The 21363-nt window shown below is 46.2% G+C and overlaps 1 protein-coding gene across 1 annotated transcript; it reads right to left on the bottom strand.

Moving 5' to 3' along the window:
* Positions 1–4704: 4704 nt before the first annotated feature.
* On the bottom strand, positions 4705–19495 carry ATMIN (ATM interactor). Its single transcript, XM_043599741.1, has 4 exons — positions 19139–19495; positions 10141–10266; positions 9148–9347; positions 4705–8486 (listed from the first exon to the last, which is right to left on the bottom strand). The coding sequence occupies exons 1-4, from the start codon at positions 19469–19471 to the stop codon at positions 6674–6676; spliced, it is 2472 nt and encodes an 823-aa protein (XP_043455676.1). The 5' UTR covers positions 19472–19495; the 3' UTR covers positions 4705–6673.
* Between the last annotated feature and the right edge of the window lie 1868 nt (positions 19496–21363).

Below are 21363 nucleotides of genomic sequence, written 5' to 3'. Positions count from 1 at the left end.
ATTTGGCATCTCTTTAGGTAATTTTTCAATTAACCTGATTAAACTCCTCTGGGACCTTATTTGCATTAGCCTGGGCTCAGCTTGTTTTCTGTGGAGAAAAATCACTCCAGGTTTTGCCTGTTTCCATTCAGATTAAATCAGGACATCCAGACTGGTCTTTGATGTCCAAGTCTAATGCTTGTTTATTTTTGAGAGAGACAGAGCGTGAGCAGGGGAGGGGCAGAGAGAGGGAGATACAGAATCCAAAGCAGGCTCCAGCCTCCCAGCTGTCAGCACAGAGCCCGACGGGGGGCTCGAATCCACAAACTGCGAGATCATGACCTGAGCCCAAGTCGGATGCTCAACTGACTGAGCCACCCAGGCGCCCCCATGTCCAAGTCTAGATAAAGGCTAAATGTTTAATAGAATGCAGTCCCGATTAGGGTCCTAGGTCACCAACAAAACTTTCAGGGGGAAATCCCACCATTTAAGGGAGTTAAGCATGTTAACGTGGGCTCAGTTGGGTTTTGGATCCTCTAGTCTTCTCTAAACCAAGCACAGAGCCGGGCTGTGTTTCATTTCTTGTTGTATTGGTTTGGGATGTGTCATTAACAAGACTTTCCAAACTCCTATTTTTCTCGAAACCTTATAAATCACCAGATGGAACTGTGGCAGCACCTGACCCAGGGCTCCTGCAGGGCCCGAGGTCACCTTCTGGATGAGGCCAGGCTGAGGCCTGGGGGTGCTGCTGAGGGTCTGGGTGAGGCAAGGGAGGGGCTTGGCGGGGTGGGAGACCTGGGCAGACAGATGTCCTGACAGAGAGATGAGGGGGTGGCACTTTTGAAGGGCGAAGGGAAGACTTCAAATCAGAAGGTCTGGCTACGTTTGGGCAAGCATGCGGGACTTTGGCTCCTCAGGGAGACTTACCCTCATTTTTAGCTTTATTCTATTTATCCTTTGTATTATTGTGAAATTTACCCGTACTTCAAGCACCATGTTATGAAACTATTTGAACCCAGAATCACATTGGTTTTCACTCTCCCTCCCTCCAAGTTCAAGAGCTTCAGGACCCAGAGAGACCACAGAAGCCCAGCGTCTCTCTCCGTGGGTACCCCCAGCTGGCTAAGAAGGCCAAGCTGCATAACTGGAGGGCTCACATCTGGGGCTCTTTGGGGTCCAGTTCTTGTGCCATCTTGGTGCTGCATTTGGGGGGTACTGAGAAACAAGGTGGGGAATAAACTGAGGGGCTCCTATGGCTGTGACCAAGGGCATATCAGGACTATCCCTGGTACCACAGGGAACACTCTCCCACCGTCTGCCAGGCTCATGGGACCCTGGGGCCAGGAGACCCTCAGTGCCAAGCTCTTGCCGTCCAGACTACTCGGCCCGGAGTTCTCTTAGCCACACAGCGCCAGAATCCCCTTGAATTTACAAGGCACTGTTCTAAGAGTTCTAAGCCCCTTCTGGGTATCCGCCTCTTTATCCTGAGCAAATGCACGGGTGTCAAGGATCATTTTCCCCCACAACCCAAGGAGAAACCAATCAACAGAGTGTGTTCAGTCAGGTCAATTCCCAGGTGTGGAATAGCTGGAGCCCTGGGTGGAAAATACCACATGAGGCAGGAAGAAGGGCTGGAGAATGCCATTCCTTCCTGTAAGCTGGAAACAATTTCAGACACAGGACGTGGTGAAGATGAAGAGGTAATGTACGTAAAACGCCAAAAGAGATTCGTGATTTTTCTGAATGTATTGATCAAATCAAATATAAATAAGTGGATCATTTCCCTTTAATGAATGACTGTCCTCTTAAAATTGCAGAGGGGTGCGTGGGTGGCTCAGGTGGTTAAGTGTTCGACTCTCGAGTTTGGCTCAGGTCATGATCTCACAGTTTGTGGGTTCGAGCCCTGCCCTGCATTGGGCTCTGTGCTGACAGCACAGAGCCTGCTTGAGATTCTCTCTATCCTGCTCTCTCTCTCAAAATAAATAAACTTAAAAAAAAAAATTAATGCCATTGTTCAGAATTCCTTACGTATAAGCAGTACTCCTAACATCCACTGCTCATGCTAAATCAGTGTGAATATTAAGAGGCTGCCAATACCGTGGATACCACTCCTTACTAGCCCCCGGCAAAACGTGGCACGTATATGTGAAAATAGTTCTTGTTCCTGATTTAGCTCAACCTACAGACATTTCTTCCCTGTGTATCTTTTCATAAGCAGAGAAACTGTTTGATTTTAAAACAATTTAAAACTTGAAAACATACTATAAGCCAGTCTATTTTCAGCACTACAGGACTATTACCAATTTTGTTTTAACGTGCATGGGTTCTGAAGAAAACTAGAAATCAGACATTTAATTTGCGATAAACACCACTAGTTCTGATACTGTTCATGACTCTGGAGGCTGTTTCTGTGCCTATTCACCCAACCCTCATGACTGATTTCTGTAATGTAACTTCCAGAAAATGGAATGTCAGAGAGCTACTTATTACGGTAGTTATTTAGAGATCACCAGGAAGGGAAGGATAAAAAGCTGTAAGCAAAAGCAGGAAGAAGATTCCAAGCTTGGAACAAGGTCTTAGTGACATTATACCATGCTAATAAGCTCAGGCCTTTATGCAAAAAAAAATAAAATAAAAAAATAAAAATAAAAATTAAAATAAAATAAAATAAAAAACCAAAACAAAAAAACCTTTGTTCACATTGAAATGACATGTATAGCTTTGAGAATGACAAAGTCACGAAGGAGATACATTTTCCTTTCAAAGATTTTCATTTTTTCAAATATTTGACCATTTCACGATAAACTAAAAAAGAGTATCACTTATTCTGTTTCGTTGTTTCTTTTTTGTAGCATCCTGACCTATAATATTAACCTGCTTTACAATCAAGTATCAAAAGTTAGTGGAAGGGGCCTTGGCAAAGTTTCTCCTATGCCAACCATCACTACTCTGTGGACTTCAAACAAAGTTACAAATGTGTGTATTTTGTTATTAGTAAGGCAATATAAAACAGAGGTTTTTTTCCTCAGGCTTGTTGAAACAAATGAATGACTATTGGTACTCTTCCAGTTCAAGTACTATAGACAATGCTTTTATTTACTCACATGGTTTGGACATTTGCTCCTTTCAAACGTGCACGTTTCTAAGTGCAGTGCAGGCGCTTGGGTGTCTCAGTCGGTTAAGGGACTGACTTGATTACGGCTCAGGTCACGATCTCATTTTTCATGAGCGTGAGCCCCACGTTGGCCTCTGTGCTGACAGTGTGGAGCCTGCTTGGAATTCCCTCTGCCCCTTCCCTGCTCGTGCTCTCTCAAAATAGTAGTGTTAGTTCGAGAACACTCATAAACTGGGAATCCCCTTCATCTTTAGCCTGCCTCTCCTAATACGTAAGCTAATACCTCAGGGTGTCTGTTGACAGTGTTCATACAACGGAAAGACCTCTTTGGATTTAAACGCTGCAAAACAAGGGTATTTAGTTGACTACCTTCTTGGCCATAAGAACATTACACTAGCCAACATCTTGCTGAAGAAACTAGAGGGAAATTCCTGTCATCTGACAGTCTTTTAGACGTTGGGAGTATGAAACCAAAAGACCGATCTGCTTTCCTAGCGACGGATCTGGTGACACTATAACGCACTTCCAATGGGAACACACACACACGTATATTGTGAAATGTAAGGAAACTAAAACTGCATAAACACTTGAGACTTCTTCATCCCTAAATCCCCAAAGGTACAAGTTCCTCCTCCTCTTTTCTTTGAAAGCCTTTGGAAGACCAGTGTGAGAAGCACTGCTTTAAATATACCGGACAGTAAAGGCTCCTTGGAGTCAATAGTAGATGGCAGGTTTTGGTGAGGTTTGGACTGGAATTAAGATAAACCACCTAAAACTGAGGACATAAAGGGTTACACGAAAGTATCACCCTGTCACTTGCCACTATTAATAAAACAATTCAACTTCACAACTAGACTGACATGCTTACATTTTCCTCTGATCAAAAGTAGCCTCAAGCCTTACTCAGCATCTTTCAGGTAAGTCCACAAAATTTTTCTATTTTCATTTCCCCTTTAGATCAAGGAATCAGAAACCTACTGATCTGGCTTTTCACAAATCAGTGACTAAGCAAAGAACCACTCATGTTGTAACCCTCTCGTTTTTGCTCTTAAGCTAGCATTACATTATTTACAAAGATAAAAGGGACCCCCATTATAAAATGGCCATGACTTGGGGGCACCTGGCTGGCTCAGTTGCTCGAGCGTCCCACTTCAGCTCAGGTCATGGTCTCGTGGTTTGTGAATTCAAGCCCCACGTCGGGCTTTCTGCTGTCAGCAAAGAGCCCGCTTCGGATCCTCTGTCCCCGCCCCCCACCCCTCCCTCATTTGCACACTCTCAAAAACAAACATTTAAAAAAAGTAAATAAAATAGTCACGAATTGGCAAATGCATGAGTTGGGGGTAATTCCCTTCAAAATTCTCCAACAAATGAAATCCTAAGGTATATAGCTTTTCTCAAATAAAAACTCTACATCATAATAGAAAGTTTGGTAATGGAGTGTCTACGAGGAAAATTAGTATATTGTCGTTAACAAAGGTAAAACAGTAATGAACATAACTAGGCACAACCATTTGATCCTGTGACTATCGGAAGCTAAGGGGTCTGTGAAATGTCAAGACAACAAAATAGGTCACATTATGAGTATGTCAAAGAATTCACACAAAAAAAGGTAGAATTCTCACTTCTCTTTAATCACAGGATTTCATTTTTTACGAATAATCATAGGACAATTCAGGTAACTAAGGTTTGGGAGGGAAACAGTTCTTACTTTACATGAAGAACTACGACATGCTCCAATTTTCTGTAAGTAACTCTACTGGCTGAATTAACAAACATTTCCACACAGACAAAAAAAAAAAAAAAAAAAAAAAAAACACATTTTTTTTTAAAGCCAAAGATCACTGCATTTGTATTTACAAAAAGCCATAAACGAACATGCATTTCTCCCTGACTAGGAGAACTTAAATAAATGTTTGAACATTAAGGCAGTGACAGTTCTAAAACATAATGAAATTCTAAGTTAAGGCTTTATGTCTGTTTTGAAACCCATATTCATAGGCCACTGTGACCACAGCAAACTTTCATCTATCAGGTTAGGTTCATCCGTCCTGGATAAGTTATTGATTCACTACCAACTATTCTATGGGATAGGAATTAATACTAATATCATCCATTTAATGAGTTATTAGTCTACTCCTTAGGTTTTATTTTGAGGGTTTAGTCTTCAGCAGCATAAGCATGTGCCACAGAAGGAACTTTTTTTTTTTTTTTAAATAAACTTAGAAAACTTAGGGGCTGCACCAATTTTTCCTTGACTGAAAGTTGGCCAACAACCAAGAATTCCTGATTTCCTGAAGAGAAAACCTCCAGAGCATATCTGGCCATGCTCCCATCTAAAAACGTGGATGTTCTTGATTACTGAAGTAGTTGGTCTTCAAATTCTTTGCAGACTGGTATTGCTGTCTAAATAAAGCAACAAAATGTGGAATCCCATAGTGCGGGTGGATCTGTTCTGTACTTCTTATCCTCAAGGCACAAATACTACCCTTGCTGGGCCAATGTCTTTCCTTACTCCAGGAAAAGATGAGAGGTGGATGAAGATTCACTTGAGAATAACTGATTGCACTCTTGCCCTATTCAAGCTTACACAAAGTACGGAGATTTAGGGGGGAATGGCCTCTTCGCTCTCCATTATTGTTTTTCTTAACATTTAGACACAACTCAGATCCAGCCTGTGGGTCCACTTTGAGAAGCAGCTCTGGAGCCCCCGCCTCGCCTACTGGGGAGAGCAGCAGGGGTGTTCACAGGGCACACTCCAGGATGAGCTAACTGGGCACGATTCCACAACGCGGCGTTTCTGCGGCTGGGATGACGGACGGTCACTTCGACCAGAAGGATCACTATTTACACTGAGGGCTGGCCACTACTCCTTGAAGCAGTAATTGTACAGAAACGCATCTTGTGAGGCAAGTACAGTACACTTACGTTGGGATCACTCCTAGTTCGTGTGGAGGAAGAATAAGCATTGGTTACCTGAAGACGGTCTCAAAAGCTAAAGCTGGCTGTAGTTTTCCTTTGTCTCCAAGTCAGAAAAAAAGGGAGAGGTCAGAGGAAGCTGCAGGCGGCAGGAGCCCCACGCCATCTAAGCACTCGTGCCCAAATCTGCTGCGTGGCGTCCGAGTTCTTTAGATTTACTCTCAGGAAACAGGAATTTCTCTCCAACACCGTCAGATATTTTAGGTGCAATTTAAGTCAAGCGAGTCACATTTCAACTGAAATGTTTTGCAGATTTGAAAAGTCTGTACCCTAGTACCTGGTAAGCTTGGCTTCAGCTAAGTGCTAGATGGGTTTTACAGGTGTGAGACACTCTTGTTCTTTTAAGATGGGACAACTAACTGTGAGAGGGCAAATGGAGGCAACATAGAAACAATCATTTTTAGATCAACATCTTACGCTTTATAATACACTCACATTTATACACAAATTTCATGTTTACAAGTACAAAAGGCAAAGAACCTCCAAGGACCCAAGTAAACGCATCAGGAACTACATTCAACGGCGTTAACACTGTCGTCCTACCCTCCATTCGCTGAACCCGGAAGGAAACTGTAAAGGCCAACCCGCGCACAGACTTCACGTTTAGAAGTTGGAGACCGTGTGTGGTTCTGCACACGTCTGGGTTTCTACAGAGCTGAACTGAGATTCCATTGTGTTCCAGGCCAAATCGGCCAGAAGAAAGTCGTCCATTGCGGTTTGCGTTTCGTTGCTGGTGAAGAACAAACTGCCCAGGGTCTCAAAGCCAGAATTCATGGTCTGTGTTTCTGTGCTGTTCAACTGAACTTTACTCTCTACGGCAGGTATGCTTTTAGCAGCGGACATTCCTTCGGTTTGGGTCTCTGTGTCAGACGAATCCGTACTCATGGAAAAGCTGGAGTGTTTCAGAATACTTCCCAGAGGCAGATGGGGGCCACTGTCTAAGAAGAAGTTTAGGTCTGTCTGTGTCTGCGTGTCAAACATTTCAAGGCCTAAGAAGTTCGAATTTCCCCTACAGCTATAGGACTGGGCAGAGGTGTCCGCAAGGAAGAAGTCAGTTTGGGTCTCTATGTCCAGAGATTCCAAGACTGGCTCAGTGGTCATGGTGTTAAGCTCACTCTCTTCAGTTTGAGTTTGGATATTTGAGGCGGAAAAGAACTCCTCGATATCAAAATCGATTGCGGGATTCTGGGCTGGGCCAGATGGGAGCTGGGTGTCCGGTCCAGTATTCGGGTCAGACAAAAGACTACGATTGTCCAGTGTCTGACCAGGCAGGTTACTTGACAAGATGTTTTCTAAATCACTTAATAAATCCATAGTCTGGGTCTGATTGTCCGTCATGTTCTGTGAAGGAAGCATACTGTGCTGTGCGCCGAAGTTTATAATCGGTGCAGATTTCTCAATATCTTGATTTAAAGTCTTAGGGTGGTTCTGAGGTAACAAACCATGAGTGACAGTCCCTGCTACTAGGCTGCTGCTTATGATATTGTCTGTGGAAACACCGTAGGACGAATGGACGCTCTCAAAAATGTCTCCACACATTACAGCTTGGTCCATCTGGACTCGGCCGTCTGTCAGACTCTGCATCCCGCTGGTCTGGGTTTCTCTGGAGATCCCACCTGGCTGGTAACAGGCATCTGCGAACGTGTCAGTCTGAGCGGCTATGGAAGAGGTTACCTTAGAACCGGGTAAGAATGTCTGAGTGTGAACACTAATGGGAAGGGAGACTTGGGAACCAAACGTCAAATCCGTTTGAGAACAGGAAGATACGGAGGAATCAGGGCCGGCCCACTGGGAGGAAGGTATGAAGTGCTGTGTGGCGTAAGACAGGTCCGTCTGCACGTTGATTGAAGAAATGCCATTCTTCTGACATGTGTTTCCCAGTTCTTGTAAAGGATTAGACAGGCTCTTACCCAAGTTCACCTGAACACCTGTACTAACTGGCTCCAGAGCAACAGGATTCACAATTTTTGAAAGAGGGAGACTCTCCTTGAGACAGCCAGCCTCTGAATCTAGGCCGAGGATCAGGGTTCCGACCGACAAGGGCAGTATGTGCACAGCGCCCGGGGCGGAACCCTGATGATCCACGCCCAACACCACGGGCTGGGCCGAGGAGTCGGCTGTAGGCACAAAGACAGGCGTGGGAGAAAACTGCAGAACAGGAAGTTTCACCAGAGCCACTCGGGGCTTGGGTAAAAGCAACTTCTGAGGGCATCTTGGAGGTGTCGTAAGAGTCTGCTTTCCGGCATTAGAGTTGCAAGAGTCTTCAAGAGTAGTGACTAGTTTTATTTCTGAAGTTTCTAGTTCTTGAGGGTCTGGTCTTGGAGCTGGCTGACTGCTCAGTGACTCAGTGGTCTTACCGGACAGCTTCTGGCTGTGCAGGCAGTTTTCCATTTTCCTTTTCTTACTGGGTGGGTCCCTGAAAGCAATGACAGAGTGAAAAGAGAAAAATGAGCGTAAGCTGCAGCGGTCTTCAACCCGGGGGCCGTCTCCTCAGCTGCTCACAAACACCGCTCCCCACACCCACGGCAGAGGCCAGACTTCACCCGGTGAAGAGGAGACCGCCCTCCGCGACTCTCTGAGAACTCGGCCTGCCGTGGTGGCGGGCAGAGAAACACGTGAGTAGGGAAGGAGAAAGCGCATCCTTTTTTGGGTACACGTCCAAGTACTAGAACTCAGCTTAGCTTAGCTCTGGAAGCATAAGGAAGCGAACAGATTATATAATGCAACCTTTACTGTTCCTAAAGTAGGAAGCTATTACTCCAAATATAAAGTTGACCTTTAAAATGAGGTACAGTTTTATGGTAAAACTGAACTCAACAATCTAACATCCCTCTGATAGAAATGCTGGAAGTTGGTATTTTTAACCGGGAAGGAATAAGGAAGAACCGGGTTAGGCGGATGCGGATCCTTTCCTAGTCCTGCCGAAAAGCTCTGCTTTCCCGAAAGTTCCCTTCGTCCACATCACGTCTTGTCTCCGTCCTTCCGCCTCTCTGCCCGCGACAGCGGCTCTCCGGAAGTTTCACCTGAAACTCTTCCCACAGCCACTGACTTGTGGACCGGCACTTCTTCCCCTTTACCTGTGCTCTGCAGGGATCTCGTGGCCAGTTCGGTAGATGTGGGACTGTAAGGCGGTCCTGCTGGCATAGGGACAGCCGCACGTGCACTGGAAGGTCTTGCCACAATCCTCGGCGTGCCTTTTCAAGTCCCACTCGGTGCCGTACGAGTTGCTGCACTTACTACACTTATGCTTCTTTTCGGCGTGCATTTTCATAAAGTGCTGGGGAGAACACAGAGGGGGGAGAGTGGGCAACCGCAAGCGCTCAAACATTTCAGACGCGACCCGCACGCCCGAATTAGCGCTGACCTCACAGGACAGATCGCAGCCGGTCTGCGCCAGGAGAACAGAGAAGCGGGAAGGCTGCGGTCTGTCACGCGCCTCTTCTCCTAGTCACTCCTGCTCTGGGAAAAGTGGGAGACAGTTGGGCAGAAACTTCCTGGGACCACCGTTTAGGGGTTCCAGACGAGTGTCGCAGGCGGTGGGGGGGGGGGGGGTGGTCCGCCACGCGTTCCTCGGGACCCTCCAGCAGACGCTGGGGGAAGGCTCGCAACCGCCAGGCTCTGCCAGTCCTAAGGCCCCTCTGTCCCCACTCGCCGGGCCCCCTCCCGAAGGTGGCTGCTGCTGGAACTCTCTGCCTGACCTCCGCAGCTACGTCTCCCTCAGGAGACCATTTCCTACGTGCCTTTGTGCCTCTGGCCTCAGAGGCACCCGGGGGGGTCACACGAGACAGCTGGACACACATTTCTCATTTGCTGAGGAAGCAGTCTTCTGGTCTCTCCTCCAAACCCACTCCCGGACATCTTCCCCTCCACAACAAGCTACGTCTCCTCCACTCGCGGTACCCCCACTCACGCCTCCCCCGCCAGGGAGACTCTTGGGCGGCCGGCTATCCCCACAAGCAGCTCTCTCCCAGAGTTCTCCAGTTACATTTGGAAAGAGATTGGATTGCACGCTAGGTTTACGTCACCTGCGCCTCGTCCTCAGAGAAGTACACTTAAGACAAGTAAAATACCTGTTTTACGAGAGAAAATTGAGAAAATGGTCTGTCAGGGCCTCTGGGGCATCCTTCAATTGGACAACAGTAGAATTTCGGTACGGTTTTCAAATCTTTTCTTATTGTTGGATTTACTATGCCATCCTGCAAAAGAAAAAGTTACTTTGAGCGCTTATTTTCAAAAAAATCCGATAGAACTGGCTGGGAGCAGAGACAAAAAATGACTTTTTCTTGGGGATCTTTTAAGGGTTAATAACGCTCTAAATTGGATCGTGGTGCTCGTGGCACAACCACGTGAATCTACTAAGTAACTAGATTATTCACTTAAAATAAGTAAACGGTGAAGAAACCGTAGCTCAATAAATCTGTTAAATTTTTTCCTTAAGTTTATTTATTTTGGGAGAGAAAGAGAGAGAATCGCAAGCAGGCTCCGAGCTGTCAGTACTAAGCCTAATGTATAGCTCGATCCCATGAACAGAACCGTGAGATCGTGACCTGAGCTGAAATCAAGATTTGGATGCTTAACCTACTGAACCACCCAGCTGCCCCTGTTAAAAATTTTGAAAACAAAAAAACCTATGTTGTTTAAAAATCTTCTATCCGTTCCTTTAGAACTCTTCCTTCTAAACTCAAAATCTCTCTCCTTAAAGCCAGGCTCTCTGTTCGTAAGTGTATATTCACCGTTTCTGAGGCTCAAGATTTTGGTATCATCCCTAATTCTTCCCTTCCCTTTCATCCCACCCTCAATTAGTGGGAGCCCCCGAAAAAACCTCCTTTGATTGTGGTCTAGGCCTTCCCAACAGCATCCTGACTTTCTCTGGTCATCACGCTGCCCCCTGAAGTAGCTGAAGATTGCTGACACAACTTTCTATACAACAGCTTGAACACAGGCACTGTACTATGTGTGAAATTTAATAACCATTTTAATCATCTGTACTATTAGAGCTTTTGTTACTGCATCAGGCACTGTTCTAAGCACTTTATATACATCATGTCGTCTTAATAATCCTTTGTTATAAGGTACGTGATTAACTTTTTGGCTGGGAGTTTAAAATAACTGGTGACTTAATTTAAATTGAAGCGTTCTGTCTCGCTCTGCCCTTGATGAGCCCACATACCGCAGGTTTAAGGTACCCATGACCTCCAGTGTAATTCCTGTCTGGCCCTAAAGGAAGGGGATGGTGGTGGCAGTGGCGGGGGTAGGGGGTGGGGAAGGACCTCTCTATAGGTCACTGGAAACAACAGGACTCACGGGTACAAGAGCACCTGGCTCTGGGGGTCCCAAAGAGATCAGGTCGGGCCACTTGCCGCTAACAAAATCCACAGGCAGAGAGCCAAGTGGTGGAGAAACCAGAAAGGGATTTATTTCAGTGAGGCCAGAACTGGGAAGACAGTGGACTAGTGTCTCAAAGACTGTCTCCAAAGTGCTGAAAATACTTCCAGGTTTATGTAAGGAAAATGTGAGACAAAGGTACGTGCAGGTGGGCAGTGAAGGTCAGGTTGATCACTGTCCTAGGGTCAGTCATGTGGGGGTCTTACTGGTGTGAAGGCGGTCCCTGTTGCTAGGGTCTTGGGATGCTATGCCTGCTGGGTCTTGTGCCCGGGTGAAGAGATAAGCTGGAAAGAAGAACTTAGTCACTTAAAAACTACAGACTGAGGTCAAAGTGGACGTGGTCGAAGTCCTCATTCACTTGGGCCTCACATGCTGCTGCAGCACACAGATACTCTGCTTATCTAGTGTTCTGATGAGAAAGGACTCATACTTGTGGAACATGTCCACTTCCTTCTCTCCCATCCACATTTCGGGAGAAGGGAGGAATGAATAACCATGTGGCTAAGACTCCTCTTTGCCTTCCCAGTGGATCCCAAGAGGAGCACGTTGATCTTGTTGAGTCTGTGTCCACTCATTTAGAGGAGAAAAGAAGCTATTTTTGTTTTATTTATCAATAACATAATTTATCTTTCCATATTAAATTCAATTCGTTCTCCATGTCCACACTGGTCCATCCTTTTATAACCCTACTGTACTGTCTAGACATTCATATGCATTTGGGTTAAATGGTCCCTTAAATAGTTTTCCTTTGTTTTCTAATTTGGTAGCAGATTTGATATTCCAAAAACTTGTTTGTATCTATCACCTGTAGGTGTGTTATACCTTCAATCTCCAATTACAGATGTATCTTTTTCTGTTCCCTTTTCATACACCACCCTACTCAGACTCATATTATTCTCACTTCCAACTGCACTTTCTATGAAGGCCCAATTTGTCCTATATCCCCCTGGCTCCCTTCAGGCAGAATGCAATGGTAGAAAAAGCCATTTGGCATTGAAAGCCCCGTATATCATTTTTACCAGCAATTAGGGGCGTGGCCTTGGACAGGGGATTTAACCTCTCTGAACCAGTTTACTCATTTTTAAGACAGACACTATAGTTAACTCTCAGGATTATCTTGTACTAGATTAGCATAAAGCCTAGGCCAGATCACATTCTCAATAAGTAACACTCCCTTGTTCTGTTTACCACCCAGATCTAGGGACCTATTTCTTGTTTGAATTCCAAGATAGTAACTAACTTAAGCTATCTTAAATACCATCCTTTTCTTCTAGAGTTCCTGTCTCCCTAACTAAATTGCTCTCTTTTTTTATAGTTTATTTTTTGAGAGACAGCAGGGGAGGGGCAGAGAGAGAGAGGGAGAGAGAGAATCCCAAGCAGGCTCCACAATGTAAACGCAGAGCCTGACTTGGGGCTCGAACTCAACAACTGTGAGATTGTGACCTGAGCAGGGATTAAGAGTCAGACGCTTAACAGACCACGTGACCCAGGCGCCCCTCCCCAACTAAATTTCTTAAGGGCAGAAACTATTTTGTACACCACCTCCTACTGCCTTAATGCTTAAAGAAGAGAGCAAGTGCATGCTAAATGCAGAGCATTTTTAGAAAGGCAGTCCAGGTTGGGACAGGTTTTCAACCCTGGGGGGCCTCTGAAAAATCACGAGATTCAAAAAAATATTTCTGCCTGGTTCCAACTCCAGGTATTCTTCTATAATTAGTTTGGGGTGCAGATTAGGGATCTATCTATCTACCTAATATTTTACTTCATTCATTCATTCATTCATTCATTCATTCATTCATTCATTCATTTATGAGACAGAGACTGTGTGCTCGCAAGTGGGGGCGGGGAAGGGGGAGGGAGGAAAAGAGAGAATTGAGCAGGCTCTGTGAGGAGCATGGAGCCTGATGTGGGGCTCGATCCTACAACCTTGGGATCATGACCTGAGCTGAAATCAAGAGTCGGACGCTCAACCGACTGAGCCACGCAGGCACCCAGGGATCCATATTTGGTTTTTAAATCTTCCCATATGATCCCAAAGTGCAACCCAGCTTAAGAACCCCGGGAGCCGTGGTTAAACCCACAGGTTCTGGAATATTGACTGCCATGGTTTGAATTCTCTACCTTGTCACTTTCCTGTGACCTTGAGAAAATGAAGGTTTCCTTATCTGTAAAGTAGGCATAATAGGGTTTAGAACAGTGCTTATCACATGATCAATTAGTTATTATTGCAGAGTTCTTTGCTGTGGAGAGTTTTGTTTCTTCTTTCGGTTTTTGCCAACTTAATGCCAATGACCTAATCTAAACCAGTACTTTACATTAAATATTGTACCTGTGAAAGTATGACTGAAAGGCTCTTTTGTTAGAACACTGGCATCTGGCAGCTTTAATGACAACTGATGTCATGTCTCATCACCAAACTCATCCCATTCACCAATTCATCTAGTGTTTTGTTTTGTGTTTTTAACGGAATACTTTCAATTAACTTATATTTTTTCCATCTAGTGTTATCAGCAAAAGAAAACGAAATGTGGGGAGAATATTAGGAAGACTCAAAAATCCTTCATTCATCCGACCATCATCGAATTCCTCTTAGTGATATGCCAGGAAGATGGTCCCTTCCTATGCTCCGGCTGTCCAACGTTCCACAAAACTGCCTGCAGGGTCACTACAAAATTCATGCTCACTTCTAATCCATACTCAATTCTGCTTAGCAATCCTTTTATTATCCCTTTTCAAACTCCCAATCATGTTCTCATATTCCTGTTCACTTTTTAAAAAATTAATGAACTTATTTTTTAGACAAGATTCAGGTTCACAGCAAAATGGAGTAGAAAGCACCACGAGTTTTCAGCTACCCCTACCTCCCCAAACACGTACAGCCTGTTCCACTATTAACTATTATTCCCCCATCAGAGTGGTACATTTATCACAATCAGTGAACCTACAATGACCTATTATTATTATTACCTAAAATCCAGAGTTTATATTAGAATTCATTCTTGCTGTTGTATATTCTACGGCTTTTGACAAATGTGTAATGACATGTATCCACTGTTACATTCTCACAGAGTATTTTCACTGCCCTAAAAATCCTCTGTGCTACACTTATTGATAACTCTCTCCCCACTTTTAAAATTTATTATTTTTTTTATTATTTTTTTTTTTAACGTTTTTTTTAAATTTATTTTTGAGACAGAGAGAGACAGAGCATGAACGGGGGAGGGGCAGAGAGAGAGGGAGACACAGAATCGGAAGCAGGCTCCAGGCTCTGAGCCATCAGCCCAGAGCCTGACGCGGGGCTCGAACTCACTGACCGCGAGATCGTGACCTGGCTGAAGTCGGACGCTTAACCGACTGCGCCACCCAGGCGCCCCTCGCGGTGTGCACTTTTATCATTGACCTCCCAACTAACTTCTAGAACCTCAATCTCTTTTTCATTCACAGTTTGCCAGATTCATTTTTCTACACTATAGCTCTGATTATGTCATTACCTCACTCTGACATTTCTAGTGACACCCAAATCTTTCCGAGTCCGAATTTCTCTCACATGAGACATTCAAAGTCCCTTACTATATAGCTTTGCATTGCCTCTCTCTTCTGTCATTTACCTCTTTCTGCTTTTTACCCATCTTATCCAGTGCGGCTACTTAAAATGTTCCAAACTTTTCAAGGGGAGGAATGTTTTTGTATGTTGTGTTGCATGTGAGAATGCTCTGAACGGAGTAAACGGTCCAGAAAAACCTGGAGCGTTATACGGACTCTGTTCAAGAGGCCATCTAAGCCAAATCTGTATCATGCACCAGGATGAAACACTACAGAGAGCCGCACCAGGATACCTGCAACCCCCAATGCCTTTTTACAGGCCCAGCAACAACGTGATACTGTTCACTTTCCTGCTCTCTGAGGGCCAATCCCTCAACCCTCCCCATCGCCACCTCTCCACCCAGCTCCTGGGCTTTCTTCCCATTCCAGCCCGAGACAGAAAGCCCGAAGGGTAGGAAGGCTGAGATGAGAATGGGGAAGATGAGAAATGGTGATGGCACAATACCACGTGAACTGCAGTGACAAAGTGACGTTTTGTTCTGGCATTCTCTATATATGTTCAAGAACAAAATTCACCAGACTCTTTGTGATTTATCTTTTTTGTGTTCTTCCTTTTTTGGGTGAATGTTACATACAAAGTATTTGAAAGCAAAAAAAAAAAATTTTTGAAAAATGTTAATGAAACACTTTACGTAAAGAATTTGAAAAAAGAAAAACTTTGAGATGAAACAATCAAAAAATAAGATGGAAAAAAGTAAACAAACAAAAGAAATGAAAAGGAGGAGGAAGGAAACACTTTAAGGAGAAAGGATAAAAGGAAAGGACTGTAAAAATAGTGGCAAAAATTGGGAAAAAGAGGCAAAAGTATTCTAGCACCTCACTGCCTTCAAAGAAAGCATCCAAGGAAACAGTTTGCTCTCTTGTCCTCCTATTGTAAACTTAAAATTGCAAGTCTTTGTACAGTATAGTCTATAGAGCAACTTGGAACCTTTCCTTCCCTTTGCTTTAAAAAAAAAAAAACAAAAAAACAAAACAAAGCAAAAAAAACCCTTCCTGACAAATCATTCAAAGCAAATCTTGCACTGAACATAATACAAAATCCTTGAAGCCATGCTTTAAAAATACAAATGCTGCTGGGTAAGAATATCTTCAAGGGCCCTCCTGTCCCCTTCACTGCTTTCAAACACAAGGAATAAAAGAATCTCTAACAATTGAGAAATGCCCATTTACTACTCTTCCTTTCCCTCAAAGCCCCAGCTTTCATTTCCCAAGGATAACCCTGTATGCAAGGCTGGACAGGGTATTTCCAATTTCTTCCAGCAGATGGAATATAGACATAGGTCATAAGAACCCACATAACACCAAAAAGCAGCACGTCCTTACATCAATCCCCATCCTTCCCCATCACCCTTCAGAAGCGCTCGTTAATTATTTACACTAAGAAGGGAGTTATTTGGTTGGGTGCAGGGTATCTTGTGAAGAAATTCTAAAAGAAAATAAGAACCATACAGCAACAGATGGGGAAGGGAATAAAAGATTATCAAAACCTAGAAAAAAAACACTGAGAAAGAACTAGAATTATGCAAGTAGCTGTAACCAAGAGAATGTGAAGGAAACTTTCCACGGACTATTATGCAAACCCACCAAGCGGATACACTCAGACCACCTTTAGGGCGGAAAGTAGGCACACCCACTTGACGGACACTGGAGTCTCTCCAAATGGCTTTCAAAACCACAGGGATCTCCCAGTCAGCTCACGTCCCCGGGCCTCCCCTCCTCCCTCCCTCCTCCCAATACTCTGACAAGTGTCAAGAGTGATGTTTGAACTGAAGAGCCTTCTTCTACTCAGGGTGCAGAGCAAGGGTGAGATTCACCACACTGGGGCTGGGGCACCCTCGTACAGATGCGGCTGTTCTGTCCTACAGGTTGCCTTCGTGAGAGAACGAACCCCTTTCCCCCAGTACAGCAGATGCTCGGGGGTTGCTGGGTGCTATGGTTAGAAAGGCGGAACAAGGCAGCAGAGTGAGTCTCTTTGATGAGGGGGCGGGGCGGGGAGAGATGGTTCTGGGTGAGATTTCCTTAATTCCTGCTGAAACAGGTGTCCCGCGTGACCTATGAAGGAAACTCAGCAGAGACCATTCTTCCCTTCAACATTTCGAGTTTGGAAAGGGATCTTGAGTTCACCGTGCTGTCTTCAGACAAGAGCCATCCGGAAAATGCCTTGAAAGTGGGAGAATGACCTCACGCAGCAGAAGCAGCAAGGGAAGATACGGCTGCTTTGACAGATGCAAGTAGAGATGTGACTATCAAAATCTGTATGTGCCTCAAACATACTCCTTAAGCCTGTTATATTTTGTATTTTGTACGTTGTGTCATACGTCACATGTGTGTTGGTATGTTTTGTGTATGTACTGGTATCTTCAGAATTCCTAAACGTCACGTGTTTTAGAAACATCATTAGAAATAAACCTGTTATATGCTATCAAACTAGTCCTGGAGAGTAAACGCTCTCTATGCTTCACCAAGTCTAGAGGAGTAGAGAGCTGCAGACAGCAATTCCAGAGAAAAGAACAATAAAACTGTTGACAAGTGCTTGTTAGAGTGATATTCAGGCCAACGCGGGAGGGTCCTGGTCGGACCGGTGGCTTCTCTTGTACTCCAGACGTAATGCGACTCGGCTGTCCATCGCTGAGGACATGACTCTAACGGCGGGTGACGGCTGTCCTATACGAGCTCAGGGAACCAAGCTGGCGCAGAATTCCTAGCAACACACAGTCCACCCACTGAAGTGAAAATACGAAGACAAGGAAGGATTTCGGTAAAATTTCGTGCGAAACAGAAAACACAGGACTGAGGACCCCTCCCAAAGGCCACTGAAGAGTCACTACACTGGGGTCCTGGAAGAAACCCCAAACTATTCTGAGGGCCTGCAGGGTCCGCCCACTTTTCCTGACGGGGCTCCCCCATCTTCCCAGGAAAACGATGGTGCTAGACGGGGATTGCCTCTCCTGGGCCAAACGTCTGCCCGACTAGGGACTACAGCCTCAAACCCGCTGCTCATTCAATTCTCATCAGAGGCCCGACTCTAAGGAAGTTTCCAAGGACGATGCACCTGAAGGACAGCCAGGGACGTGCAACACGCCAGGTAACTCAAACTTACTCCCGAGTGAATCCAGACCATCAAAAGCTACATATTCACCAAACTTTGCTTTGAGTGTCATGCTGTGTAACTATCTCGCCGTTGGCCTGGAACGAAGCGAGCGAGAGGTGGTGGGAAGAAACTTCCTACTGTAGTGACTGAGAAATTATAACTTGAAAGGCCTAGGGTGCGGCCGGACATCTGGATTTTCCGTAAATTTTCCGCAGACGTGCACTAAAGGTTAAAAGGCACTGCCCCATTTTACAGACGGTGGAGGCGATGTTCAGACTACTGTCACGGTGACTTACGGGTCCCCTCTTAAGGAAGATCTGCGGGGAGACATTTCCCTTAGGTCTCGGTGCAGAGCCAACCCGACTCTACCAATACCGTGAAACTCGTAACTGGCGGTGCCTCGAGGCAAATCTGCAGCTCCCTCCTCAACACCGGGCAGAACCCGAAGGCCCGAGGGAGGCACTGTGGGTGTGGTGGAAAGAACTCGGGCTTTCGAAGCAGAGACGGGGTTTAAACCCCAGCTCTCGTCCGGCTGCGCAACCTGTTTCTCATCAAGAGGCTGGGGATGACGGTCCGGGCCTCACGAAGTTGCGGGGAACCACGGAGGTGCAGGGGTCCAGTGGCCGGGCCGCCAAGCCCGAGGCCGGCAGTCCCGGCACGTCCGAGCCCGGCAGCGGAGCCACATGACACAGTGTTTTCCGACTGCGCGTTCCTGCGTGCTAGCTCCCACTCTGCCCCGCCGGGACTCCCTGGCCGGTTTGGCCCGTTCCGGGGCTGGATGCCCGCCGGCCGGGCTGCGCACACGCGCGCGCGCACACACACACACACACACACACACACATACCCCGCCGGCCGGGCTGCGCACACACGCGCGCGCGCGCGCGCACACACACACACACACCGCAATCCCCGCCGCCGGCCGCGCCGCCCTGCGCGCCCGAGCCCCCGAGCGCCAGGCCCTGGGAGGCGTCGTTCCGCGGCGGGCTCACCTGCAGGCGGTGGCTCTTGACCAGGTGCATGTTGAGCGCCGGGCTGTTGGGCAGGATCTTGCCGCAGCCGCGCACGGTGCACAGGATGTTGGTCCGCACGGCCCGGGACAGCTCGCTCACCGACGGCTGGATCAGCTCCCGGGCCGGAGGCGCCGGACCCGCGGGCTGCTGCCTCGCCGCCGCGGGTCGCGGCCGGCTGCCCTTCAGTCGCCCGGGAGGCCCCCACGGGCCCGAGGCGGCGGCGGCGGCTCCCCTCTCGGCCGTCGGGACGGTCGGGGCGCCCGAGGCCAGAGCCGCGGACCCCGCCGCCGCCGCCGCCTCAGAGGCCGCCATGGCTGCCGCACGGCAGAAGGGCCTCGCCAGCAGGCCCCGCCTCCCGCCGCAGCCACTTCCGGCAGGGGGCGGGGCCTCCAGCCTCATTAGCATCCGGCGGGGCCGCGACGGCCGCGGCGCCCCCTGCGGGCGGTGGAGGGCGCGTCGGCTGACGCGGGAGGGTTACAAAATTTCACCGGGGTCCCTTGCGAACGCATCGAAGGGGTTGGTCCCACTGACTGGTTCTTCACCTTCCCAAGAAACTTAACCTTGGGCAATAATTGTATGGAAGACAAATCAGTATAGTACGTTCAGGAACTTTATTTCCCAAAGATAGTATGTTAATTACATCTATTGTCTGTTGAGGACTTACCATGCGCTAGTCATTTTGTATCTCATTTTGTCCTCGCAATAGGTGTAGCGGGTATGTACTATAAGCTTTCCCCCAATTTCCAGAGAAGTAACTAGCCACAGGTCACATTATACAAATTAATTGCTAATAACTGAGTTAATCATTTTAAGAGAGGGTGGATTTATATGCCTGTATCTTAAGCGCTGAAATTTGATTACTATTTGGGAAACAGTATAGTTCAGGGCAGGATTCCAAAACCTAAGTACCTAGAAGGGCTAGCTGGACCACATAAATGAACACACATGAGACCAGGTGTAAATAGAAGAGAGGAATGAGGACTGCAGAGACATGGAAAAAAACATCCTTTGTTTAAAGGGGGCAGCTGCCACTCATGTGTGGTATCACTAGATGTATTTTTCAATGTTGTTATGTGACAACTTCCAATTTATATACCAGCTGCTGTGCTAGCTTTCTATTGCTACAGGTACAAATTGCCACAATTTTAGTGGCTTAAAACGGCACAGATTTGTTATTTTATAGTTCTGTACGTCAGAAGTCTGACATGAGTATGAGGCTAAGCTCGAGGTGTGGCCAGGGCTGCATTTCTCCTGGAGGCTCTACGGAAGAATGCGTTTCCTTGCCTTGTCCGGCTTCTCAGAGTCAGTAATGGTGAGTTGAGTCTTTATCACATCACGGACTTCTCCCTCTGCTCTCTCCTGTTCCTCTTCCACTTTTGAGGACCTTTGTGATTACAGTAGGTCCATTTAGGAAATCCAGACTAATCTCCCCTTTGCAAAGTCCCTTTGCCTTGTAAGGTGATATATATTTACAGATTCCAGGAATTAGGATGTGGACATCTTTGAGGGGAGGGCATTATTTTGCCCATCACAGAAGCTAATTCTGATTTTAAAAGTACTGTGGGACCAAAAAAAAAAAACAAAAACCCCGCATCTATGTGTGTGGGATAGCATCCACAGGCTATTGTTTCTTTTGGCATGGGGTCTCAGAGTCCAATTGCCTCGGGTTATTGTGGGTACAGCCACTTACTAGCCTAAGAGCTGGTATTCACTTCAGTAGAATTAGATTGGTAATTCTGCCTGCCATATAGGATTGTTATGAAAATAAGATAATGCATATAAAATACTTAGCAGCGACCTAGTAAATATTCCATAAACGTTAGCTATTGAATTTTGCAGACTCTACCTAAAGCAAAATAAATTCCTTTGGCTGTAGCGGTCCTTGGGTCTGCATTTACTGCTCCATCTGTTCCTAAGACTGCATTTGAATGCAGTATGTGTCTCTGGATCGTCAAGTACATAACAGAAGTTCCAGTCCAAGACAGTGACATAAGAAGAAATTGAACTCACCTCCTCCATGGAATTCGCCAAATTATACCTAAAGAATAATTCCTCCTGAAGAAGAACAGAGGGCAGACTGAACACCAAGTACACAAAAGATAGAGTTCCATGTATTCTCATTTCCTTAAGCAGGTGCCTGTGTCTGGGAGGGCTACAGGATGAGCCTCAAGTGATTCCACTGTAGGGTGGATAATACGATTAGT

Source organism: Prionailurus bengalensis, chromosome E2 (genome assembly GCF_016509475.1).
Source record: "Prionailurus bengalensis isolate Pbe53 chromosome E2, Fcat_Pben_1.1_paternal_pri, whole genome shotgun sequence".
Lineage (NCBI taxonomy): Eukaryota > Metazoa > Chordata > Mammalia > Carnivora > Felidae > Prionailurus > Prionailurus bengalensis.
The sequence above is the reverse complement of the archived record's forward strand: the minus strand, read 5'-3'. Positions and strand labels throughout refer to the sequence as shown.

Coding starts and splice junctions, on each gene's coding strand:
- ATMIN (XM_043599741.1), bottom strand. CDS start 19,471: ATGGCGGCCTCTGAGGCGGCGGCGGCGGCGGGGTCCGCGGCTCTGGCC. Junction 10,267..19,138: donor TCAAGAGCCACCGCCTGCAG/GTGAGCCCGCCG, acceptor TTTCTTTTGCAG/GATGGCATAGTAAATCCAAC. Junction 8,487..9,147: donor GAGATCCCTGCAGAGCACAG/GTAAAGGGGAAG, acceptor CATTGCTTTCAG/GGACCCACCCAGTAAGAAAA.